This window comes from Salvelinus fontinalis, chromosome 3 (genome assembly GCF_029448725.1).
Source record: "Salvelinus fontinalis isolate EN_2023a chromosome 3, ASM2944872v1, whole genome shotgun sequence".
Classification (NCBI taxonomy): Eukaryota; Metazoa; Chordata; class Actinopteri; order Salmoniformes; family Salmonidae; genus Salvelinus; species Salvelinus fontinalis.
This window is the reverse complement of record NC_074667.1, coordinates 44,048,043-44,061,739: the sequence shown is the minus strand read 5'-3', so window position 1 is coordinate 44,061,739 and position 13,697 is coordinate 44,048,043. Positions and strand designations below refer to the sequence as shown.

Sequence of the window (13,697 nt, the reverse complement as noted above, 5' to 3'; positions counted from 1 at the left end):
ATCTGTGCAAGAAAATCTGTTTTGAGCAGTAGTCATTGACTGTGAGCTCACTTTCCTGCTCCTGGGTTTTGGAAGTTAGTGATAATAAATGGTGGCAGGGCAGTGTATATCTAAGGGTACAGAGTGATGGTGTGTGAGTGAGCTAGTTGTGTACTGTGGGTCAATTCAGGGCAGCAGGAGCCTGGTCAGCAGAAGCCTGGTGGTGGCAGATGTAACAGAGCATTACAGCTCCTTATATAGTTTGCTATTCTTGCTCACCCATTCATAAATATTATATGGTAGTAGTATATTATGACAGTGTAATTAGAACATATATGTGCAGTTGAACACAAATGTAGTGGTAACTAGTGTAAAAGGTGATGCTTGCCCAAGTATAATACACATTTACTCGACCAAGCATCACACACACACACAGTTGGACAAAAAACGGTGTCAGCTTTCACAGTGGAACCTCCAAAAATAGCCCCACCAATCAGGGATGACTTAGTAGGCACACAAAAGCCCATCTTTACATTTCAGAGAAGGATGAAATCATGAAAAAAGAGATGATACAGTAGCAACATGTAAAACTGAGACACAGGGACAGTGCTAGTGACATGACAAAAAAATGTGACAATGGGAAGGACAACTGAATGATTTGACAGTGAGTGGTGAATGTATGGCTGTGACAGCTAACAGTGGAAGCTACTGTACTGTGGGTCCTCGGGTCTCCCTCCATGGCTTGTGGAGGGCCCCTGCCAATCCTGAAATTCCTTAAGACTGCTGTCAAGCCTGGCTGGGTCTATATGAAAAACACTCACATCAAAGCATCATACGCAGTTAACATGCTGCATGCACAATTATACACCTGCTCTTTCCATGACATAGACTGACCAGGTGAAATCTATGATCCCTTATTGATGTCACTTATTGATCCACTTCAAATCAGTGTAGATGAAGGGGAGGAGACGGTTTAAATAAGGATTTTCAACACTTGAGACATGGATTGTGTGTGTGCATTCAGAGGGTGAATGGGCAAGACAAAAGATGTAAGTGCCTTTGAACGGAGTATGGTAGTAGGTGCCAGGTGCACTGGTTTCAGAGTGTCAAAAACTGGAACGCTGCTGGGTTTTTCACACTCAACAGTTTCTTGTGTGTATCAAGAATGGTCCAACACCCAAAGGACATCCAGCCAATTTGAAACAACTGTGAAAAGCACTGGATTCAACATGGGCCAGCATCCCTGTGAAACGCTTTCGACACCTTGTAGAGTCCATGCCATGATGAATTGAGGCTGTTCTGATAGCAAAAGGGGGTGCAAGTCAATAATAGAACGGTGTTCCTAATGGGGTTTTTTCACTCAGTGTAGAACACACTGGGAGAAACTATATAAAACGTATAAAGAAGCAACTTAAACATAACAAGAAGGATTTATTTAAATCACACATTTTCATAGCTATTTGCATGCATTTACACTTCGTTTTTAACCACAAGTCTTTGGTTATTGGGGTCGTGCATTAGTGATTGCGTTATCCCTCAGGATGTGGCTGGCAGACTATGTGCTGAAATTGCAAAGAACTCTCCTCTTTCTAAAGCTAAGCTGTTCTTAATTAAATTGTACCAATAGAAATCATTTTAAGGTACAGTATTTTGTGAGTCGGTTTGCTCCATTAACACCCATGACTACAGTGCATTCGGAAAGTATTCAGACCCCTTGACTTTTTCCACATTTTGTTACGTTACAGCCTTATTCTAAAATGTATTAAATTGTTGTTTTTTTGTGATGCATTAGAATGATGGAGGTCACTGGAGGCCACTGTGTTCTTGTGGACCTTCAATGCCGCAGAAATGTTTTGGTACCCTTCCCCAGATCTGAGCCTTCCTTTGACCTCATGCCTTGGTTTTTGCTCAGACCTGCACTGTCAACTTTGGGACAGGTGTATGGAGACAAGTGTATGTCTAATCAATAGAATTTACCACAGGTGGACCTCAATCAAGTTGTAGAAACATCTCAAGGATGATCAATGGAAACAGGATGTACCTGAGCTCAATTTCGAGTCTCATAGCAAAGGGTCTGAATACTTATGTAAATAAAGTATTTGTATTTATTTTTTAGATAAATTACCACAATTTTCTAAAAACCTGTTTTCGCTTTGTCATTATGGGGTATTGTGTGTAGAATGATGAAGATGTATTTTTATTTAATCAATTTTAAAATAAGGTTGTAAAGTACAAAATATGGAAAAAGTCAAAGGGTCTGAATACTTTCTGAATGCACTACACATAAAATAACCTATTATGTATGCTCCAATGTCAAATGTTGTTGTAAATGATAATAATGTACATGTTTTTATTTAATAGGCTAAGGCTAATATCAGACAGGAGCTCAGACATAGGCATTCTGGTATTTATGCTAATAGGCTGACCACACTGCTCATATCGCGTGTGCGAGCGTTGCAAAATAAATTTAGAAATCTATGTTATTTAATTATTGCACCCATACTGCTCGCGAGCATCTGCGTTTCCAAGGGCTAAAATAGAACTCCTATCTATTTCTGGCACAGATCGCGCTGCAAGTCCTTCCTCTCCCATCTCCTCACTGGTTTACAGAAGCAGGTACCCACGTGCCATATCATCATTGGTTATACCCACGTGGGTGATTGAAAGACGAACTGTGTTGCCGGTCGGTGTAGTAATACTATGAAAGTTTAGATGTCAATCACCATATAAATTCAAAGATGAAAAAGCCTGGAAGGAGGAGAGATGACTAGAAACGATTCGGTTGACCGTTTTATGTGTGGATTAATTGTCGGAGTAGAGGACCTTGTGCATTTCAGGTAAAATAACAACCTAATGTTTATATCCCAGGACAAATTAACTAGCAACAGCAAGCTAGATAAATAGGACAAATTAGCTAGCAAGTGCAAGCTAACTATCTAAATTGCCATAAATGTTTGATGCTTTTCGACCTGTCCCCAAATGAATATAATTGGTTCAGAGTTTGTTTTGATATTTTAACCTGCATGTCGTGATCGCGTTTGGTGTAAGGGGACAAAATAAATGTATGCACGATGGCGCGGGTTCCGTGTAAGCCTAGTGCAAACTCCCAACTATACACAGAGCATAAACATATACAAAAAAATAAATTTTTTAACAAAAAACCACAACACACAAAACCATACATTGCACAGCTAGGCCTAATGCGAGGTTATACTCTACACCATTAGAGCGAGACCAGCTGCGCTTGGCCCGCGACTGGAAAATGCTAGCTGACATTGGCCGGCAACTTGTGTTTCCTCCGGAGATCGCAACCACCACTCTAAGACCTGACATGGTGCTCTGGTCCCCTAAGCTCAAGAAGGTCTTCATCATTGAGCTCACAGTACCCTGGGAGGACTCAGTAGATGAGGCTTATGAGCGAAAACATCTGCGCTATGCCGATCTAGCTGCCGAAGCACGGCATCATGGCTGGAACACAGAAGTCCAACCAGTGGAGGTGGGCTGCAGAGGTTTTGTGGCAACATCTACAACCAGACTGCTTAGAGACCTGGGAATTAAGGGCCAGAGCCAGCGTTCGGCAATCAAAGCTGTATCAGAGGCGGCAGAAGGCAGCAGTCAATGGCTCTGGATGAAGAGGAAAGACCCCAGCTGGGCCCCAAAGTGAGAGGGCCAGGAGGTATGCGGTCAACAATGCTTGACTCAGGGAGGAGGACGCCCCTGCCATGCATAGTCCCATGGGATGTTGGCTATCAACAACAAGGCAACTCCTATGACTAATTGGAAATGGGACGCAAGCGTAGGATTGATCACCCTGTCGCTGGCCGCCTTTGGGGAGGGTGTATAGTGTGAAAGGCCGAAACACCCTAGGAACCAAAGGTACACTACTGACGATGCGCTCCCCAAATTTCACCAGGCTCACTGTTCATGAACTCTTGGAAGTGCTTGCACAAAGGATAGTAACATCTCATCCTGTGTTCTTGGAATCTGAATCTTTACTGCACCATGACAAACTGGTGCCATAACCAGCCAACCATTTCACACTGATAGGCTAATGCAAATAGTATGAGGGCATTTTGGTCTACCCTGGCTAAGGTTGCAACGGGTCGGTAAACTTTACCAAGGAAGTTAAGCCCGGGAATTTTGTGAATTTTGCTTAAATTCATCAAAAAAGTTAGTTTATAACAGTGACCTTTTTTGTGGGATACAAATAAGACAATTCTAGGTCTTGTGGCATATGTTGGTTAAACTATCATTCAATGGAATTGCAACCCTCTGCATGCACAGTGCATTCTTCCATCACATGTGCAGTGCACTCTTCCATCACATGTACAGCTGATTCTCAAGATCTTGCACTCTAATGAGATGCTATTGAGCCCACACTACTACACTGTCTGAGCCAAGGACTACATGCTTTTTGGTAAGGTTTGATTACAATACTGGGTGGGGTGAATATATTTTATATGACCTACATGATTTTTTGTTAACTTCTTATGGCTGCAAGGCAAAGTGTTGAGTAGCCAGTGAAATCGTGCCCATTTCAAACGGCCTCCTACTCAAATCTTGCTCGTACAATATGAATATTATTATTCTTTTTGGATAGAAAACACTTTCTAGTTTCTAAAGCAGTTGGAATTATTTCTCTGAGTGAAACAGAAGTCCTTCTGCAGCCCTTTTCCTGACCAGGAAGTGAAATGTCAGAAATCGATGCTCTTTTCAACTTGATGCCTATACATGGTCTTGACACTTAGGAGTCTGCTGACACTCTATACGCCTTCCTATTGGTGTAAAGAGGATGTCAGAGAAGAAATTTTTGTGCTCATCTTGTTCTGTGGTGGAAAAAAAAATATTTCTTTGACGTGACCGTCCACTTCCGGTACTGTGAAGGAAGTGGGATTGACTTCTGTTTTGCCTTCTTATCGAACGGCTAACATCTCCGGCTCAAATTTTTTTTGATACATGTGACCATATCATCGTAATGTATGTTTTTTCAATATAGTTTAATCAGATTATTGAAACTTTATTCGGGAATTTTGCCGTGTTCCGTCCTCTGACTGTGTTTACGTTGGAGAAATTTATGCCACTCGGCTAGTGCCAATGCTAATTGAAGAGGGAAATTTGCCATTCTGAATCGAAACAACGACTCATCTGGACAGAGGACACCTTCTTGAACATTCCGATTGAAAGATCAGCAAAAGTAAGACCCATTTTATGATGTTATTTCATATATCTGTCGTGCATGTGAACTGGCCGTGGGTGCCCAATTGTGTCTGTCTATTGTAGCTACGCTAATATAGCGATACATTTTGTTTTCGCTGTAAAACATTTAATAAATCGGAAATATTGTTTGGAATCACAAGATGCCTGTCTTTCAATTGCTGCAGACTATGTATTTTTCAGAAATGTTTTATGATGAGTAATTAGCTATTTGACGTTGGTGTCTGTAAATATTATGGCTGCTTTCGGTGCAATTTCGGATTGTAGCTGAAATGTAAACTATGGTTTATACATGAAATATGCAAATTTTTCAAACAAAACATATGCTATACAATAAATATGTTATCTGATGAATTTGTTTCTTGGTTAGTGGCTATTTATATATTTATTTGGTCGAATTTGTGATAGCACCTGATGGAGTAAGAAACTGATGGAGTTAGAAAAGGTGTGTCTTTTGCTAACGTGGTTAGCTAATAGATTTACATATTTTGTCTTCCCTGTAAAACATTTTAAAAATCGGACATGTTGGCTTGATTCACAAGATGTGCACCTTTCATCTGGTGTCTTGGACTTGTTAATGTGTGAAAGTTAAATATTTAAAAAAAATAGATTTTGAATTTCGCGCCCTGCACTTTGAGCTGGATGTTGTCATAAGTGTACCGGTGTCGGGCTGCTCCCGTAAAAGGTTAACTAGTAAATAGTAGACTACAGCAAAGTGTGTTGAAATCATTTCTAACTTGACAATTTCTGCTAGTTAGCTTTTGCTACCATGTTGGTTTTAGCTTGCTTGAGCCTGCTAACTGAGGAGTGTTAATTCACCTGTTTCCATACATGTTTCATTTTAAAACATGTATCTTACAAAGGAGTTGTTTAATCTAACTGCTTAACTATTTATCTGTACATGGCATTGTATATTTGGGTTATTTTACTCACTTTTTTCTAATCTTTACAGGAAAATGCCACGGGCACTATCTGATGTGTGGAGACATTTCACTGCAGCTAATGTAGAAGGAAAAGCTGTGTACATTTGCAAATACTGTGCCAAATCATATGTGAAGAATGCAACAAAGATGCAGAATCATCTGGCCAAGTGCATAAAGTTCCCTCAGCGCTCACAACAAGCAACCTCTGACAAAAGTCCCTCTACTATTCGAGTTGAAAATGATGAATCTGACACCTTATCGATAGCAACAGCTCATGGTCCTCCTGGAATCAGAAGTTATTTTGACTCAATGGAGGAACGTAGTCAGAGAAATGCTGATGAATGTCTTGCTCGAGCTGTGTATACAACTGGTTCACCTCTGATGCTCACAGGCAATGTGTATTGGAAGAGATTTCTGAATGTTCTTCACCCAGCATACACCCCTCCAACCAGACATGCTTTTTCTACTCATTAGCTGGATGCAGAGTTCAACAGAGTTCAAGTGAAGGTCAAGCAAATCACAGAGAAAGCAGACTGTATTGCAATCATCTCTGATGGGTGGTCGATTGTTCGTAGGTAAGGAATAATTAACTACATCATCTCCAACCCTCAACCAGTTTTCTACAAGAGCAGACACAAGGGACAACAGACACACCGGTCTCCACATTGCAGATGAGCTGAAGGCAGTCATCAATGACCTTGGACCACAGAAGGTATTTGCACTGGTGACAGACAATGCTGCGAACATAAAGGCTGCTTGGTCTAAAGTGGAGGAGTCTTACCCTCACATCACACCCATTGGCTGTGCTGCTCATGCATTGAATCTGCTCCTCAAGGACATCATGGCACTGAAAACAATGGATACACTCTACAAGAGAGCCAATGAAATGGTTAGGTATGTGAAGGGTCATCAAGTTATAGCAGCAATCTACCTCACCAAGCAAAGTGAGAAGAATAAGAGCACCACATTGAAACTGCCCAGCAACATCCGCTGGGGTGGTGTTATCATCATGTTTGACAGTCTCCTGGAGGGGAAGGAGTCTCTCCAATAAATGGCCATATCAGTCTGCCGATATGGACAGCCCCATCAAGAGAATCCTCCTGGATGATGTATTTTGGGAGAGAGTGGTAAGCAGCCTGAAACCTATAGCAGTAGCCATTGCACATATTGAGGAAAAGAATGCCATCCTGTCTGATGTTCAGACTACGCTTGCTGATGTAAGAGAAAAAAATCAGTACTGCCCTGCCCACTTCACTGTTGCTCCAAGCAATGTTGGACCCCAAGTATGCTGGCAAGAGCATCCTGTCTGATGCAGAGATAAACAAGGCCTATGGTGTCATCACTACCGTGTCTCGCCACCTTGGCCTGGATGAGGGCAAGGTTCTTGGCAATCGGGCGAAGTACACTTCCAAGCAAGGGCTTCGGATGGAGATGCAATATGGCAGTCGTGCCAACATATCTCATCAGCCACCTGGTGGAAGGGACTTTGTGGATCTGAGGCTCTTTCCCCTGTTGCCTCCATCATCCTCCAAATCCCACCAACATCAGCCACCTCAGAGCGCAACTGGTCCTTGTTTGGGAACACACACACCAAAGCACGCAACAGGCTGACCAATACAAGGGTTGAAAAATTGGTGGCCATCCGGACAAATTTGAGGCTTTTTGAGCCTAACAACGAGCCATCCTCAACAAGGTTGGAAAGTGACAGTGAAGATGAGGTCTCAGAGTTTGATGTTCAAGAGGTGGACATTAAGGAGGTTCATGGAGAAGACATGGAAGCCTGAGAGGAAGACAACCAAAGCTTTAGTTTGTAGACTATCATTTTACAGATGTATGTTGAAAAGATGCGATGGATCATTGGGGATCATTCCCTTTCTTTTGTTGTTCAGTGAAGTCATCCCATGTGAAGGGTCAACTCATTTAATTAGTTCAATTCATAACTAAAATTGTTTTCTTTTTATTGGAAGGATTTCATAATTTTCAATTATGTCTACTTATGATAAGGTAAAAGGTTTATGTTTCTGTCTCCATATGATATGGTAAATATATCTAATGTAAAAAAACATCTACATTTAAATTGTATTCATATTAATTTGCATATATTTCCATTAATTCCCATATATTCCTGTTAATTCCCACAGAAAGTTTCCACCTCTGAATATTCCCCAAAATGTGCAACCCTAGCCCTGGCTGCTAATCCAGTAGTAAATCATCTGGGGCCTGGAGCTAGCTGGAGGAGAAAAACTATGAATGTAATGATTGTATTGAGTGAACTGACATGGTGGTATAAAAAGGCAGGCTCCTGGTCTGGGCCCTTCCTGTAGGGTACTTCATCACATCACCCCTGGCCTGACACTGGCTCAGCCACTGGCTCCCCAGATATTTAGGACCTGGTTGACTGCCATGGATGGAGATTGATAAACCAGGCTCAGGGGGCACCCTATTTAACTAGCAGTGTAAATAAGAGATGAGTTGATGGTTTTAAAGATGTGATCTACCATGCTCTCACCATTTTAAGGTTTGGAGGGTTCACATGGTGCGCGTTCAGTAGGACGCAACATTTTTGAACGTTCAAATAGAAATTGGCTATGTAGAACAAGCATGCCTCTCTTACATGAAGAATAAGGAATCACATCGGCTTTATTCATGGCATTTCTATCTGCAACATTCTAAAACATTTGGCAACTGAACATGGCCATGGCCTTGAGTGCTTTCAAAAGTGTCGTTTTACAGACCATCCAACCTGACAGAGCTTGAGAGGATCTGCAGAGAAGAATGGGAGAAACTACCCAAATACAGGTGTGCCAAGCTTGTAGCGTCATACCCAAGAAGACTCGAGGCTGTAATCACTGGCAAAGGTGCTTCAACAATGTTCTGAGTAAATGGTCTGAATGCTTAAGTAAATGTGATATTTCAGCTTTTTATTTTGAATAACTTTGCAAAATTGTCATTATGGGGTATTGTGTGAAGATCGATGAGAATATATATTTTTTATCCATTTTAGAATAAGGCTGTAACATAACAAAATGTGGAAAAAGTCAAGGGGTCTGAATGCTTTACAAATGCACTGTATATTTATTATTTTTATATCATTTTCATTCTTGGACATAAGACTGTAAAATCACCAGGAAATGAGCTCATAATGATTTTAATTTAGGAAATCTGTTCAAGTATTCCAACACATTAATAGAGAAGCATCCCAGTGTAATCAAGGTTTGAAATTATTGTTTTTTTTTCAAATACTACAGTGCCTTCAAAAAGTATTCCCACCTCTTGACTTTTTCCCACATTTTTGTTGTATTACAGCTGAATTTAAAATTTATCAAATGGAGTTTGTCACTGGCCTACACACAATACCCCATAATGCCAAAGTGGAATTATGTTTTTTTTCTCTAAATGTTTACAAATTAATAAAAAATGATAAACTGAAATGTCTTGAGTCAATACCTATTCAACCCCGTTATGACAAGCCTAAATAAGTTCTCAAGTAAACATTTGCTTAACAAGTCAAATAATAAGTTGCATGGACTCACATTATTTTTTAAATACCTACATAATTTCTGTAGCCCACACATACAATTATCTGTGAGGTCCCTCAGCAGTGAATTTCAAAGACAGATTCAACCACAAAGACCAGACAGGTTTTCCAATGCCTTACAAAGAAGGGGGCACCTATTGGTGTATGGGTAAAAATAAAAAAGCAGACATTGAATATCCATTTGAGCATGGTGAAGTTATTAATTACACTTTGGATGGTGTATTGGGCTCCCGGGTGGCTCAGTGGTATAAGGCACTGTATCTCAGTGCTTGAGGTGTCACTACAGACACCCTGGTTCGATTCCAGGCTGTATCACAACCAGCCATGATTGGGGGTCCCATTAGGGCGCCACACAATTGGCTAAGCGTCGTCCGGGTTTTGCGGGTATAAGCCGTCATTGTAAATTAGAATTTGTTCTTAACTGACTTGCCTAGTTAAATAAAGGTTACACATCAAAGTCATTAGAAAGATACAGGCTTCCTTCTTAACTCAGTTGCCGAAGAGGAAGGAAATCACTCAGGGATTTCACCATGAGGCCAATGGTGAAGTTAAAACATTTAGAAAATAATGGCTGTCATAGGAGAAAACTGAGGATGGATCAACGACATTATAGTTACTCTACAATACTAACCTAATTGACAGAGTGAAAAGAAGCAAGCCTGTACAGAATAAAAAATATTCCAAAACATGCATCCTGTTTGCAACAAGGCACTAAAGTAATACTGCAAAACAATGTGGCAAAGCATTTAACTTTTTGTCCTGAATACAAAGTGTTAAGTTTGGGGCAAATCAAATATCACACATTCCCGAATAACACTCTCCATATTTTCAAGCATAGTGGTGGCTGCATCATGTTATGGGTATGTTTGTAATCGTTAACGTCTGTGGAGTTTTTCAGAATTGAAAACAAATTGCTGAATTGAGCTAAGCACAGGCAAAATTCTAGAGGAAAACCTGGTTCAGTCTGCTCTCCACCAGACACTGGAAGATGATTTCACCTTTCAGCAGGACAATAACCTTAAACACAAGGCCAAATCTACACTGGAGTTGCACACCAAGAAGACATGAATAATCCTGAGTGGCCGAGTTCCAGTTTTGACATAAATCTACTTGAAAATCTATGGCTGAAAATGGTTGTCTAGCAATGATCAACAACCACTTTGACAGCCCTTGAAGAATTTTGAAAAGAATAATGGGCAAACAATCCAGGTGTGGAAAGCTCAGAGACTTACGCAGAAAGACTCACAACTGTAATCGCTGCAAAAGGTGCTTCTACAAAGTGTTAACTCAGTGGTGTGAATACTTATGTAAATTAGATATTTCTGTATTTAATTTTCAATAAATTAGCAAGCATTTATAAAAACATGTTTTCACTTTGTCATTGTGTGGGGGTATTGTGTGTAGATGGGTTAGAAAAATATATATATATTTAATCCACTTTGAATTCAGCCCTTAAAAACAAAATGTGGAATAAATCATGGGGTATGAATACTTTCTTTCGGCACTGTTTGGGATTATTGCGGTCAATTAGCAGTGTACAAATTATTTACAACTATATTCTGGTCCCCTGACCATCCACTCAAGGAAAAATCTGCCCATGGCTGAATGTAATTGGGGACCCCTGCTCTAAACTATTGTTTTCCTGTTACACGTGTTTTCATAGTCACAGCCCAGCACCTCTGCAGCCACTGCTGACTTTGGACAAGAGCCTCAAAACAATTGGGACACAGCTGCACAATTTAGATAACGGGGCAGTAGCACCTGGGTGAGATGGGACGTTTATTGACATTCATTTATAGATAACGAATACCTTTTATTCAGCTGTCACAGCATGTGATCGATCGGTGCAACTTCTGACCTCAAAAAGAAACAATAAAAAAACATTATATGGTAAGAGCATAAAACGGTGCACCCTCAAAACTGCACCAACAAAATTGTCCATGTGCCTAAATCTAATAACAAAAATCAAGTAGGCTATCTATGCTGATCGCAGTCAAAGTAAAATGGAGTTCGGTGGCCTAACATAGGAGGTTTTCATATTTTTTTTCACACGAACGCACTGATGCCTGCGGCTGTCCTTTTCTCGGACCGGGTCATTTCAGTAGGCTACCACAGATGGCGGCTTTTCATTCGGCCATATCATATTTGAAGATGACACAGTGGCGACACCTGCAAACCTGTGCCCGAGGAAAACGGGTTGTACTAAAATAATAAATTGGAACGCTTACTGCACCCCACCCGTCCTCTTTTCTCCTAGAACGTAGGGCAAGCCCTTTCCCCCACATTCAACTAGGCGTATAGCAGCGCAAAATATATTCAGGGCAGAAACTCCCCCTCCCCTTACTTCATTCCCTCACCTGGTATCTCGTCTTCAAAATCCATGTCGTCTTGTCCCTCGTCTTCATTGCTTAACGACCCAGGCATCTTTATCGCATACAAAAAAAACCTCTCTGAAAGTTAACCCTGAAAATGCCACTGTTCACCTCTTCGTGCCTCCCGGAAAATAATTGTATGATAGTTGTGTAAATACAATTTATTTTCAAGAAAGATGGCTTCCTTCTTTTTGTAGGAAAAAATCTGTTTCCTTTTCCACTCTTCACTATCTAAGTCCTCCAGTCTGAAAATAAGAAAGACAAAAATGGAACACATGCCCAAATTGTGACGTCTGGTCTGTTGCCATGACAATCCATCCCATAATTTTCACCACAACTAGTTAGGCATGCTCCCCTAGTTACCACTTTTACTAGTCGTGAGCAGTGCTGCAAGTAGCAATGCCACTGTGTGCACCACCAGCCTGTCGCTTTGCCCATTTTCCCAAGCAAGTCCAAAGAAATTGAGGTTACACCAGGGTATGGGGGGTGGGGGGATTCAATCCCCTCGCGAGTCCCCACTTTGCATGTCGTTTCAAATGGATTCAATGCAACGTAATCATGTATCCAGTAAGACAATCGATCTAAGTCAAACTGGGTTTGAATAACCGCCAAAATTACGTCGTTTAACGATAATGATATCGATTTTAGGTAGCGGTCATTTTGGCTATATTGTATCTTGATTGATGTAGGCTACGCGTGCCGAAGTGCGAATATTACAAAGTAAACAATCAGCTAGCCTACATTAGTGAGAGGGCATTCGTTCGTGACATTGTAGCCTACAGTAGATTTGGTTGAATTGCAATTTCAAGTATAGTAGTCCATTTCCTTTAGGTTTTAGAAAGTATTTAGCAAAGGCATGCATGCATTCAACTAACTTCCTTTCACTGACAAGAAATCCAGTTTATTGGCAAGTGCGCAGCCTGTGCAGTCGCTTGCTTGAATAGTTGTCAAGGTTACCACCGCGGGAACAAGACGCTCGTGTCATCAGACCAGAGTTTCTAAACCCATAGGTCCAACATCGCGATACTTCCGGGAAAGCTTGTGAAGCAGTCGGCAGAACAGACCGGGGTTTGAGAAGTCAATGAGAAGTGACACATTCTTCCTTAGTTTATTTTCTTGAAATCTAAAAGTCACATTGATTCAAGACAATGTTTTAAGTACCTGAACATGTTATTACTCCAACCTCGTGAAAGTAGGAAGCTCTCTCATCCATTTATATGCAGATAGTCTTATACTCAGCTAGCCCCTCCCAGGAATTTGTGGTTAAACTCTCTACAACAAAGCGTTCTTAGTCTAACAAGCTTTCTCTGCCCGCAACCTTGTTCTGAACACCTCCAAAACAAAGGTCATGCGGTTTGGTAAGAAGAATGCCCCTCTCCCCCCGGTGTGATTAATACTTCTTGAGGGTTTTTAGAGCTTGAGGTAGTCAATTAATACAAGTACTTGGGAGTATGGCTAGACAGTACACTGTCCTTCTCTCAGCACATATCAAAGCTGCAGGCTAAGGTTAAATCTAGACTTGGTTTCCTCTATCGTAATCGCTCCTCTTTCACCCCAGCTGCCAAACTAACCCTGATTCAGATGACCATCCTACCCTTAATAGATGATGGATACGTCATGTATAGATAGGCAGGTAAGGGTGCAGCTAGATGTTCTTTACCATTCGGCCAT

At 41.0% G+C, this 13,697-nt stretch overlaps 1 protein-coding gene across 12 annotated transcripts in view; it reads right to left on the bottom strand.

Moving 5' to 3' along the window:
* Nucleotides 1-13,697, bottom strand: part of LOC129849912 (chromodomain-helicase-DNA-binding protein 5-like) — a 196,710-nt gene that overhangs the window by 182,595 nt on the left and 418 nt on the right. For 3 of the 12 annotated variants that reach the window (XM_055916600.1, XM_055916601.1, XM_055916624.1), the window contains exon 1: nucleotides 12,012-12,906. The exons of 1 other annotated variant lie outside the window; for it this stretch is intronic. In XM_055916600.1, the coding sequence (XP_055772575.1) occupies nucleotides 12,012-12,078 (67 nt within the window). In that variant the 5' untranslated portion in view covers nucleotides 12,079-12,906. Of the gene's footprint in view, nucleotides 1-11,464; nucleotides 11,513-12,011; nucleotides 12,908-13,697 lie in introns of those variants that run through there. 8 more of the 12 variants (XM_055916634.1, XM_055916614.1, XM_055916647.1 and 5 more) reach the window with 5 other exon arrangements.